The 12,995-nt window shown below is 48.4% G+C and overlaps 1 protein-coding gene across 2 annotated transcripts in view; it reads right to left on the bottom strand.

The window, feature by feature from the left end:
• Window positions 1-772: 772 nt before the first annotated feature.
• The window catches only part of KIRREL3 (kirre like nephrin family adhesion molecule 3), an 823,243-nt gene continuing 811,020 nt past the window's right edge, over window positions 773-12,995 (bottom strand). For both annotated transcript variants that reach the window (XM_077249436.1, XM_077249437.1), the window contains 4 exons: window positions 11,554-11,661; window positions 10,875-10,984; window positions 5,344-5,424; window positions 773-2,292 (listed from right to left, as the gene is read on the bottom strand). In XM_077249436.1, coding sequence (XP_077105551.1) covers window positions 1,849-2,292; window positions 5,344-5,424; window positions 10,875-10,984; window positions 11,554-11,661 — 743 coding nt within the window. In that variant the 3' untranslated portion in view covers window positions 773-1,848. The remainder of the gene's footprint in view (window positions 2,293-5,343; window positions 5,425-10,874; window positions 10,985-11,553; window positions 11,662-12,995) is intronic.

Genomic DNA, 12,995 nt, shown 5'->3' with positions numbered 1-12,995 from the left:
ATTTGCCAGCACAGAATGGAGATTTCTGCTTCTGACCTTTACATCGTGTTGTTTGTATGGGGCCACGTACCTTTTTTTTTTTGTGACATTATTAATATGAGATTTTTATATTATGTGTACTGACTGTGAATTGAATTTTACAGATCGATTACTGCAGGTTTTTCCACATGACCCTAACAATTGCCACATACAATGTCACAACTTTACGAAGTTTTCTTCATTAGCAGACATTGCAATGAACAAATAAGAACACGTGAAATGTGGAGGGCCATGAAAAAGTCTGTATACACATGAAACACCTCAGGATGCCACCTTCTATCTCCATCCTGAGGGATTAGTGAGTAGCATAAGGGTATACATTAAAATGTATTTTATCCAATGTACACTAATCTAGTAAATGTGATAATCCAGCACACAACTGCAAAATAATATGTAGAGGTCGCCATAAACGATAGATCAGACTGAAACAATATTCCTCCCAGCCTTTACATTGTACACGATGTGTTCTCAATGGGGAGAGGGCAGAGTTCATAAACATCATAGTTCACAACTTCTGGTGGTTGTTAGAAAGATATATTTTGTTGATTTATGATGAGCTATGGAGTTAGAGGGGGGCCCTCTACTGAATAAGGTGGGGAACATACCTGTAATCTTCAGATAATGGTCTATAGTGCAGCCATTTGTAATTTGTCCTAACCTGGGTCTATTGAATTAAGATCATGTGAGATAACTGAAAGCAGCAAAGATGTATTGAACACATCAAAGACAACAGTGATTGGCTGTCCTGTGCCTGGACATGGATTTATTAAAAGATATGTATATATAGATTATCCAACAAACATGGCCGACTGAACTATGACACACACACTGCCTATTTTATTGAAGGATAACACATTAACGCTTATTTACCTTACCACATTTTGCGCCCTGGCTGGCACAGAATAGTTTGATCTAATAATCATGTGACCAGGCCTGTGGTCAGCACCCATTGTGGTACCCTCAGACCACCCATAAACACCCTCAGATCAGTTAATTCTTCATGACAGTAGAAACAATGTATGAACAGTATAAAATAATCATATAAATTATAGCGCATGACGTCTCCCATGTGAAGGGTGAAAAGACGTGTCACGATGGGAACCGACGACTCCAGTCCTCATAGTCCCTGAAACTAGATTTTTTTCATATATATATATTTTTATAATAAAACATGACAAAATAATACAAGATGAAACAAAACAAAATCAAGATCTGCGTCATGGTTTCCTCCAGTCACATCCCCACCGGTGGGAGCATCGTCCTACATAGTATTGGGGAATGTTGGGGGTTTAATCACGTACTGAATGACGTATTTTTATGTATATACTGGGCGATGCAAGGAATAGATTGGGACCTCCCCTCGTCACGTATAGGCCATCTTTCTGCCTCATGAACTGGAGACGTCCCCCTTCGGGGTCCCTGTGTTGCAGTCCCTCTCCTACCCTGCCATTATTTGAATTTCTCTTCGTCATTGTGCTTACTAATGGCTAGATTCCTGCTTCGCCGCAGCTCCACTTGGAGCATGACATTTTTTGGATGTTTTTTTTTTCCGGGGATAGTCTATAAAACGGATCATTCCCAACAAAGGGAATAGAAACATGGCTTCTTGTACTCCATATGACAAAGTGCTTGTACAATATGGAGTTTGTCCTCTCCTCTTTTTTTTTCCATATAAATATAAAACTAGATAAATATTTCGAAAGGCTCCACATGACCCTTAGATCCCGGCCTCAAGATCCCCATAGTTTTCCTTGCTTGAATGTCCTACTCCTCCCGCTATCCCCAGTGCATTTCGCATAAGGCCCATGGTCACACATGAGTCTGCATTCTCCTCTGAAGGGGCCGGCTGGGGTCCGAGTTTTGAGAAGATGATTGGGAGTAGTGGGACGAGGAAGCAGACGCTTTACTGGACTTGTCAAACTGGACGTACCCATCCTGCTTCCCGCTACTGCTGACGCTGCTGTCACACTGAGTGTCCAGGAAGGAGCTGCTGTCGCTCATTGAGCCCCTCTGAAACTCGCGTTCACAAAGCTCGATGGAGCTGCTGCCCATTCCAAGGACAAAGCGCTGGCTGTAGTCGTACAGACGGTTCTGGCCGCTGAGCGTGCTGTAGATGTTGGTGAAGGACATGCCCGTGGGCACCCGCTGCTTGTTTGCTGGTCGTACGTCTGGCTGGCAGTTGGATAACGAGATGGTTGGGGTTGAGTGGTGGTCCTTGAAGGTGTTGACGCTGTAGTAGCCATTAGTGGGATCCTGGGGAAAAAGGGAACTCATTATTTCAGGATAAATGGTCATTAATTAGTCATTTAGCTGTGAAAATGGTAAGGACGCATCACAGGGTCCACACAACGTGAGAATACATCACTGGCGTTAGGACGGATTCACACATCTGTGCGTCTGACCGCGATGCACGGACCGGCCGCAGGACTCCTGAGCCGAACTTTACAGCTGATACAGTGGAGATTTGTTGGGCATTTTACATCCAGGGGTTGTTGCATCTTTTTTGTGGTTAAAGATTATATGCAAAGTCAGAAAGCAGAAATCTTAAATTGTAGAGACTTTATATATTGAAGAATTTTACTAAGGGGTAACGGTTCTTGTGGAGAGTGACAAGCCAGTCCTGGCATGTCAGAGTGAGGAGACTTGTAGGTCTTGCATGCTCCTCTGGGAAATTAAATATGCAAATTGCCTCTTCAGAAAAAACACCATCTATTGGAAGCAGCAATCATAAAAGTCACTATCAACACTTTATCGAGCCTTGCAATATGACTAAGGGTACCGTTACACTAAACGATTTACCAACGATCACGACCAGCGATACGACCTGGCCGTGATCGTTGGTAAGTCGTTGTGTGGTCGCTGGAGAGCTGTCACACAGACAGCTCTCCGGCGACCAACGATGCCGAAGTCCCAGGGTAACCAGGGCCGCGCTTAGTAACCCGATGTTTACCCTGGTTACCATTGTAAATGTAAAAAAAACCAAACACTACATACTTACATTCCGATGTCCGTCAGATCCCTCGCCGTCTGCTTCCCGCACTGACTGTGTCAGTGCCGGCCGTAAAGCACAGCACAGCGGTGACGTCACTGCTGTGCTCTGCTTTTACTTTACGGCCGGCGCTCACAGTCAGTGCAGGAAGCAGACGGCGAGGGACCTGACGGACATCGGAATGTAAGTATGTAGTGTTTTTTTTTTTTTACATTTACAATGGTAACCAGGGTAAACATCGGGTTACTAAGCGCGGCCCTGCGCTTAGTAACCCGATGTTTACCCTGGTTACAAGCGAACACATCGCTGGATCGGTGTCACACACACCGATCCAGCGATGACAGCGGGTGATCCAGCGACGAAAGAAAGTTTCAAACGATCTGCTACGACGTACGATTCTCAGCGGGGTCCCTGATCGCAGTAGCGTGTCAGACACAGCGATATCGTATGGATATCGCTGGAACGTCACGGATCGTACCGTCGTAGCGACAAAAGTGCCACTGTGAGACGGTACCTTAAGGATAAAAGTCAAACCAGAATCTCAATTTGCAGACACAGTGTTTTGGGGTGTGGCCCCTCATCAGTGCCAAGTATGAGATCTGATTTGGCTAGGTGAAGTAGAAAGCTGCAGAACGTAATATGCCTCAATCTGTCGTACGGAATGCTGTAAGATTAGACCCTTCAGCAGAAGAGGCGGTGAGCGGTCAGTGGCCGGGGCGGAGAGCGGTCAGTGATCGGGGCGGAGAGCGGTCAATGACTTGAGTATTCATTGTACTTCAACATCAGATTGGGGGAAAGATCCTGAACAGAACCAGACACAAAAAGCTCAAAAATCGCTTGTTGCCGTCTGCAGCGGTTACTATGGAAGCCACTTTGATTAAATATAACATTAAATCATTTGTTTGGGAGAAAAGATTAATTATTCCGTAAACCGTATTCTCATCTGTATGTAAGTAATGCTGACTGAGGGGCGACATGATACGGTCACTGGTGAAGGGGACAGATGGGGGGATATGAAAAAAACATGTACTGCACTGTGCAAATGTTTTAGGCTACGTTCACATTTGCGTTGTGCGCCGCAGCGTCGGCGCCGCAGCGCACAACGCAAACAAAAACGCAGCAAAACGCATGCACAACGCTGCGTTTTGCGCCGCATGCGTCCTTTGTTTAATTGATTTTGGACGCAGCAAAAATGCAACTTGCTGCGATCTCTGCGCCCAGACGCGGGCGCCGCAGCGACGCATGCGGCGCAAAACGCAAGTGCGACGCATTTCCATGCGCCCCCATGTTAAATATAGGGGTGCATGACGCATGCGGCGACGCTGCGGCGCCCGACGCTGCGGCGCACACCGCAAATGTGAACGTAGCCTTAGGCAAGTGTGGAAAAAATGCGTCAGTATCCGGTGACTACCCGTCGTCTCCATCATCAGTATCTGGTGACCGCATGTTGCCTCAGTCATCAGTATCTGGTGAGCACTCGTCGCCTCCATCATCAGTATCTGGTGACTGTCCGTCGTCTCCATCATCAGTATCGTGACCGCATGTTGCCTCAGTCATCAATATCTGGTGACCGCCCGTCTCCTCCATCATCAGTATCTGGTGACCGCATGTCGCCTCCGTTATCAGCATCTGGTGACCCCGTCGCCTCCATCATCAGTATCTGGTGACCGCCCGTCGCCTCCATCATCAGTATCTGGTGACCGCCCGTCGCCTCCATCATCAGTATCTGGTGACCGCCCGTCGCCTCCATCATCAGTATCTGGTGACTGCCCGTCGCCTCCATCATCAGTATCTGGTGACCGCATGTCGCCTCCGTTATTAGCATCTGTTGAGCGCCCGTCGCCTCCGTTATCAGCATCTGTTGACCCCCCATTACTTCAAGGTTGCTCTAGACATCTAGTATCACTGCCCCCAGATCTCCTGTGTATGAGGCTTGTGGGGACCCTCCTGTCTCCTCTGTAACAGATGGGATGATGTGAGATCTGTGGGGTCGGATCATCACCCCCAGGACTCCGGTTATTAATGACATTGGCTGGATGTTGGGATCATTTTCTGGCTGCAGAATAAATGTGAATCCAATGTAATTAATAGCGATGTTCAGGATAAATAAGAGCAAGGATTCGTGGGGAGATGATCCGTCCCCGGTGTGCTGATCTGTTACATAGTTACACACAGAGTTCTGTGTATCATCATATAATGGATTAGCTTATGTGTAGGTGTAGACGATAGTGTTCAGTCACTGAGAGCTAGCAGAGATCTTGGCGCCCACCTTCCATGCTCTGCACACAGGGTGCAGCGCCTCGTTCTCGTCTCACCTTCTGAAACTCTTTTTCTTCCTCCTTTAAGACCTCGAGCTGCTTGAGCACGGAGTCCTGCTGGAAGTCTCCTCTGTCGATCTGCGGAGAATAAAGTGACAGCTTAGACTTCACTGCACCCCCGCCTGGATATTATAAGAGGTATCGGAGGTCATCCTCATGTCACCCACCTATACAGGGGCCCCCCGGCGCAGTGGTTAGCACTACAGCCTTGCAGTGCTGGAGTCCTGGGTTCAAACCCCACTAAGGACAACATCTGCAAAGAGTTTGTATGTTCTCTCGTGCTTGCGTGGGTTTCCTCCGGGTTCTCCGGTTTCCTCCCACATTCCAAAGACATACTGATAGGGAATTTAGATTGTGAGCCCCATCAGGGACAGTGATGATAATGTGTGCAAACTGTAAAGCGCTGCGGAATATGTTAGCGCTATATAAAAATAAAGATTATTATTAAAAAATAAAGATTATTATAGGACAATCCGCACTCCTGCCCTTGGTGACCTCTCTGTGCTGCGAGTGTCTGCAGAGGTCAATCATGTTCTGGATGATGGGAGTGCTATTCCACTGATGGCGACATGCACAAGTCCTACGTATCACTTTGGGTTAACACCCCCCCCACCTGTCTGTGATATGGTAATGTATATTTAGCGCCGGGACCTCCAGGGCCGCCGCGGTTTCACCGCATGGAAATGTTACTCATAATTGCTATTGATTCTCTCCGTGCTTTGCCCAGGGGACAGCGAGGCGATATCGGAAAAGGAGGGGGTGCATAGACTGAGTGTCCTATCCGAGGGCTGCACATGAGTCAGAGACTGTGTGGTCCGTGGGGGGTTATGAACCGCTCTGCTAGACGGGTACACTCTCATGGATGTGGATTTTCTGGCCAAATTTGTAGTTAATAAAGTGCAACATTTTATGATAAAATCAAAAGTAACGTTGCGGTGCGGATCTGTCACCCAGCACCAGTTTACTGTTTGGGCCCCGGGACCTGGTGACTCTGACCCAGAGATTACGAGACCACCCCGAGGTGGGATACTCCATGCTGCAGAGCGTTCCTCCCTGATGGATGTGACGGTCGTGAACGAGCCACTGTCACCTCCTGGAAATTAGTATAAAAAATGTTTTGTTTCCTTCCTGATCCAGCGAAGTGAGATTGTGTTTAATTAAAGTAACAGAGTAAATCTTCTGCAGCAGAGAGGAAGGCGGCAATAAATATCCCATAATCGCAGCTGCACCTGCCCGGGGTCCGCCGTACACAGGGGACGGGAGCTGATTACCATTTGATTTTACCAAATTTATTGGTCAATTTCGAATTCTAAGAACAAAAAATACTTGAAGCGCAGCCCAATAATATACTGCGCACAGCTGATCAGACAGAACAACCTGCAGTCCTATGTAACAGCACAGATGACATAGTACCACGGCCCGGCCTCGCCACAGCTACTGCATTACCAGAGCGTAAAACTACAATGACATTTTGGTGAATAACAATGTCACCTCTACTTTATCTGTACGTAAGCTGCGTCAAGAAAGGCCTCATTGTAACCAGACAATGATTCTATTCTAGTCAAAAGCTATGGCTGGCCATCTTAAGTACAAAATTAGGCAAAGTTCTACAAGGACTCCCATGGCACTGGTTGTGCCGCAGTAGAGTCCGTAGCACTCCTGTACATAGCTGGATGTGCAGCAGTAGAGTCTGTAGCACTCCTGTACATAGCTGGATGTGCAGCAGTAGAGTCTGTAGCACTCCTGTACATAGCTGGATGTGCCGCAGTAGAGTCTGTAGCACTCCTGTACATAGCTGGATGTGCAGCAGTAGAGTCTGTAGCACTCCTGTACATAGCTGGATGTGCCGCAGTAGAGTCTGTAGCACTCCTGTACATAGCTGGATGTGCCGCAGTAGAGTCTGTAGCACTCCTGTACATAGCTGGATGTGCCGCAGTAGAGTCTGTAGCACTCCTGTACATAGCTGGTTGTGCCGCAGTAGAGTCTGTAGCACTCCTGTACATAGCTGGCTGTGCCGCAGTAGAGTCTGTAGCACTGCTGTACATAGCTGGCTGTGCTGTGGTAAAGTCTGTAGCAGTCCTATACATAGCTGACTGTGCCGTAGTAGAGTCTGTGGCACTCCCATACATAACTGGCTGTGCTGTGGTAAAGTCTGTGGCACACCCTTACATAGCTGGCTGTGTTGCTGTAGAGTCCGTTTAGCTCCTGCAGGTAGCTGACAGTGCTGTGGTAAAGTCTGTTGCACTCCTGGACATAGCTGGCTTTGCTGCGGTAGAGTCTGTGGCTTTCCTATGCATAACTGGCTGTGCTGCAGTAGACTGTGGGACTCCTATACATAGCTGTACATAGCACGGTAGAGTCTGTACAGCTCCTGCATGTAGCTGGCTGTGCTGTGGTAGAGTCTGTAGCACTCCTGTACATAGCTTAGTGTGCTGCGGTAGAGACTGTTTAGCTCTTGAATGTACGGTAGCTGGCTGTGCTGTGGTAGAATCTGTGGCACTCTTAGACATTGCTGGCTGTGCTGCGGTAGACTCTGTAGCACTCCTATACATAGCTGGCTGTGTTGCGGTAGACTGTGGCACTCCTATACATAGCTGGCTGTGCAGTGGCAGAGTCTATGGCACTCCTATACATAGCTGGCTAGCTGTGGCAGAGTCTGTGGCAATCCTATACATAGCTGGCTGTGCTGCGGTAGACTCTGTGGCACTCCTATACATAGCTGGCTGTGCTGCAGTAGACTCTGTGGCACTCCTATACATAGCTGGCTGTGCTGCAGTAGACTCTGTGGCACTCCTATACATAGTTGGCTGTGCTGCGGTAAACTCTGTAGCACTCCTATACATAGCTGGCTGTGCTGCGGTAGACTCTGTGGCACTCCTATACATAGCTGGCTGTGCTGCAGTAGACTCTGTGGCACTCCTATACATAGTTGGCTGTGCTGCGGTAAACTCTGTAGCACTCCTATACATAGCTGGCTGTGCTGCGGTAGACTCTGTGGCACTCCTATACATAGCTGGCTGTGCTGCGGTAGACTCTGTGGCACTCCTATACATAGATGGCTGTGCTGTAGTAGACTCTGTGGCACTCCTATACATAGATGGCTGTGCTGCGGTAAACTCTGTGGCACTCTTATACATAGCTGGCTGTGCTGCAGAAGACTCTGTGGCACTCCTATACATAGCTGGCTGTGCTGCGGTAGAGTCTGCGGCACTCGTATACATAGCTGGCTGTGCTGCGGTAGACTCTGTGGCACTCCTATACATAGATGGCTGTGCTGCGGGAGACTCTGTGGCACTCCTATACATAGTTGGCTGTGCTGCGGTAAACTCTGTAGAACTCCTATACATAGCTGGCTGTGCTGCGGTAAACTCTGTGGCACTCCTATACATAGCTGGCTGTGCTGCGGTAGAGTCTGCGGCACTCGTATACATAGCTGGCTGTGCTGCGGTAGACTCTGTGGCACTCCTATACATAGATGGCTGTGCTGCGGGAGACTCTGTGGCACTCCTATACATAGTTGGCTGTGCTGCGGTAAACTCTGTAGAACTCCTATACATAGCTGGCTGTGCTGCGGTAAACTCTGTGGCACTCCTATACATAGCTGGCTGTGCTGCGGTAGAGTCTGCGGCACTCCTATACATAGCTGGCTGTGCTGCGGTAAACTCTGTGGCACTCCTATACATAGCTGGCTGTGCTGCGGTAGAGTCTGCGGCACTCGTATACATAGCTGGCTGTGCTGCAGTAGACTCTGTGGCACTCCTATATATAGCTGTATGTGGCACGGTAGAGTCTGTACAGCTCCTGTAGCATATTTTATTTCCCATGGAGCCGTGCGTTACTGGTCAGTCCCCGCACTCTCCTTACGTGATACCTCCCCTCCATTGTAGAAGGAAGAAATGAAGATGAAATCATTTCCTCCATGTCTGAGGCTGTTTCCCAAGGCCATGGACACCTCTAAGTAGAGACCCTCCCTAATATGGCAGTCACAGAGCGTGGTGCTGGCTCATTGGCAGTACAGGTCCCGGAGTCTTGGCGCTGACTATATCGTGTTGCTCTGTTGCGACAGTTTGGACAAGTGCTAAAACTATAGATCAGCTACAGATTCCTCCGCAGCCTTCCTGGGCAACGCTGACGAGCCTGGCAGCGGACACAGGTGACACCGTCGCAGAGCCTGAGCTCCGGCCTCCTCTGCACATTCATTTCCCTCATTTTTTTGTGGAGGCAGAACTTTTCCATCAGAACTGAATACAAAGCGAGGGCTGAGCAGACAGCAGAGCCGCAGACCTGAGCCCAGAGCACATCCCCGGGCAGCGCCACAGACCAACCACATCATTACCATGGCTGCAATGTGTCCAGTCCACACCATCCTCTGAGCTCCAGACCATGGAGGTAAAATCTGCGCTCCTTGCGGTGAGGTCTTTGATGTAGAACCCCACTAACTCTTCCTCTTTGCTCCGGTTCTCCCTCGTCAGCACATCTGATCTTCGCCTTTGGTGATTTGCTCAGTTAATTATGCAGCAGTCCGTTATTATGGCACACTATATTATTAAATTATCTCCCGTGCTATGAGTTACACAGGACTGCCGCTTCCCAAGGACAGACCCTCGCACTGACATTACACCACAGCTCTGCCGGGCGATTGCCATCGATTAAGGGGCGGCAGGGCGACGGGTTAGGCCTTAGGTTTCAGCCGCCCCTAAATTTCGTCTCTAAACCGCGCAGAGTGCGATGTATTTCAGGCGAGGAAACAATTCATCTGAAATTATTGCAAGTCTAAATCACATTTATGCATCGGGTGGAGGATAAATCTGCCCAAAGTGAAGAGATTCTGTGAGCGGCTTTTTTTTTTTTATAGAAGTCGGATTTATGTAACGCGGTGTGTAATTAATACGCGGTAATAAAGCCGTTCATCAGGCGTAGTGTCCTGAGCAGGCGCGTTGTCTACAGTCACCTCTGCATGGCGGGACGGCGCTGATAAGTGATTGCGGTGATTCGGATCCTGTTATGGAGCGATCCCTCATTAGGCTATGTGCACACGTTGCGGATTGGGGTGAAGAATTTTCTGCACAAAATCCGCATCTCCTGGCAGAAAACGCAGGTGCGGATTTTATGTGGATTTTGATGCAGATTTTCTGCATTTTTTACCCCTGCAGATTTCTATTATAGAAGGGGTCAGAAACGCTGCAGTTCCGCACAAAAGACGTAGCATGTTACTTCTTTTATTCCGCAGCAGTTTTTTTTCATGCGGATTTTTCCGCACCATTAGCACAGTTTTTTTTTTTTTACATTGATTTACATTGTACTATAAATCACTGTGCGGAACTGCAGCGTTTCTGCGCGGAAAAATCCGCTGCGGATCCGCACTAAATCCGCATCGTGTGCACACAGCCTTAATAGTGCAAAATTGATGAACAAAAGCGAAACGTCTGCACTTTCCTGAAGTTCTGCCTCTATCGGTCCTGACTGGACCCGTCTGGCTGGGACGGCCACATTGTATCCCTCACATTGATACATTGTTGCTCTCTCACCATCAGCTGTTTGATGCTGGAATGTTCCTCGGTTTCTCTCCCGTTCGTCGGCTCCTTGTGTACGATCTCCACACGGATGTCGTTTTTAGCAGATACTACGCCCTTCAAATCTGGAGGGAACACACATTTAGCAGGGGTTAAAAGCCGCAATCACAAGGACGGGCGTATACGCCCTAACTGCACACTACACGATGTGAACTTACCATGTTCAGGACCTTGCTGTCAGTGAGTGGAAAAAGTCCAATTCACATCTGTAGGCTGAAAACCTGGATGTAAATGCTCCCACTCACTGACAGCAAACAAAGATCTTGCAAATGGAAACTGAAACATAAAGACCCCAGCACATGAAACAGTTTACACCAGAAAACAAAAATCGTTACCGATCACATAGGAAAAACCTGGTGTAAAAAAGGCCAAAGATTCTGCTGCCTCTGTAAAAAGTGAGCGGTGCTCAGCAGGAGGAGTGTGGTCTAGTGCAGCACAAAGTGCATTATGAGGGTCATTCCTCGGCGGGCGCACATCTCTGCCGGCGGCTCCTGGAAGATGCCCTGAATTCATGGCGGCGGACTCTGGATCAGGACTGGTGTACATAAAGCCGCTATTGATAAATCCTCGCAAGAGTCTTAAAAACTTCAGAGCGTTTGTCCTTGCCAGTGGCAGCCATTACATTAACACTTACTTCTCTGGTTCCGAGCGCAGCAGAAAGCTACAATTGTGGCCATGAGGACCAGGAACGCCACTCCAGCACCGACCGCGACCCCAATGATGACTGTGACCGGGACGGACTCTGCAGGAAGAGAGGAGACTGTGAATTAACAAAACATCCTCACATTTATCTCAGCCCCACAGATATTAATGGGGAACTACACAGAATGTACGATGATCCGTATGTCAGTAATTGGTCGGTCACGGTCCACTCAGTAAGATTGTGCCGTCGTGTCTTTGTCTGTCCGCTATAGGGGGGAATGAGGGTCCTGTGACTTGTAGGAGATCAGTGCATTTCCCATCCAGACCTATGGAGACTACGGTCACGTTACATGTAACACTATGGTGTATCTACGTTACTTCTACTGTAATACCCAGATCCAGGGCGTTCAATGTAATAGCGCACGGGGAGCGATCACGTCCAATAGAAAACCATGGAAATAGCCTCCTATCCCCCCGAATATTAAAAAAAAAATCAGAATCTGCATTCTGCGCAGACCTCTCTAGTGACCGGAGTGAGAAGACGAAGTACAGTATCTGTATCGTGATGCTGAGACCTGCGCTGACCCTGCACAATGGACGACGGTGTGACTTACATAAGGGGGTCTGACAGAACACGTCCTTAGTATTTATCATATGTCCATTGTGAGTGCAGCTCTGGATGTGACTAGAGTCTAGGACTGAAAATACCACAATCTAGACTCTATCAGATCGCATGATGCCTTTCACCTGCTCGGTAGATGAAGCACTGCAGTCTGCTCTACCCCTTGCCGTGGGCAGAGCGCCCCCTAAGGACGGCCATGATATCCATGGGAGGCAGCAGCAGCGCTCGGCTAATCTTACCCATAAGAAAGGTAGAGCGTTGTCAGCCCGAGAACAGGAGATCGACACTGGGTACACTGGTGTGCAGCAGATACCAGATTACAATAGCTCTTGCCTTTACTCTAGGGGCCCTGAAGACTATTGGCCACCACTGAGCTATGGCTACACTATTGGGGGCTTACTAATACTTCCATATACAGCCCGGCCCCCTATGATGTAAGGGGATGTCAGGTCGGGGGGCTTCACTGCTTGTTCCCCTGACTGCTCTGCCTGGTTCTGTGTCCTTACTGTGGTGCCAGCCTTTTACTCCTGGACCCATCTTTCCACAGACCCTGAACAGCATCTCTAGTTATGTCAATATTTGTCCCGGTCTTTTATGGTTTTGCCGCTGTCAGTTTTTCCTTTAGTTCATGAACCAGGAGGCTCAGGATTAATAGATACAGGTCCTGGATGATGTAAGAAAGCTGAAAGCATGAGATGATCTGTGATGTCATCAGTGACAGCGGTGTGGTGCAGGTGATGTCATTTAGGGAAAGATCTTTAAGGAAGTGTCATCACTTTGTCCTTGTTTGGTCCCTCAAACATCAGGCCTGA

This window comes from Ranitomeya variabilis, chromosome 4 (genome assembly GCF_051348905.1).
Source record: "Ranitomeya variabilis isolate aRanVar5 chromosome 4, aRanVar5.hap1, whole genome shotgun sequence".
In the NCBI taxonomy this organism is placed as follows: domain Eukaryota; kingdom Metazoa; phylum Chordata; class Amphibia; order Anura; family Dendrobatidae; genus Ranitomeya; species Ranitomeya variabilis.
This window is presented reverse-complemented; position numbering and strand designations above follow the sequence as displayed.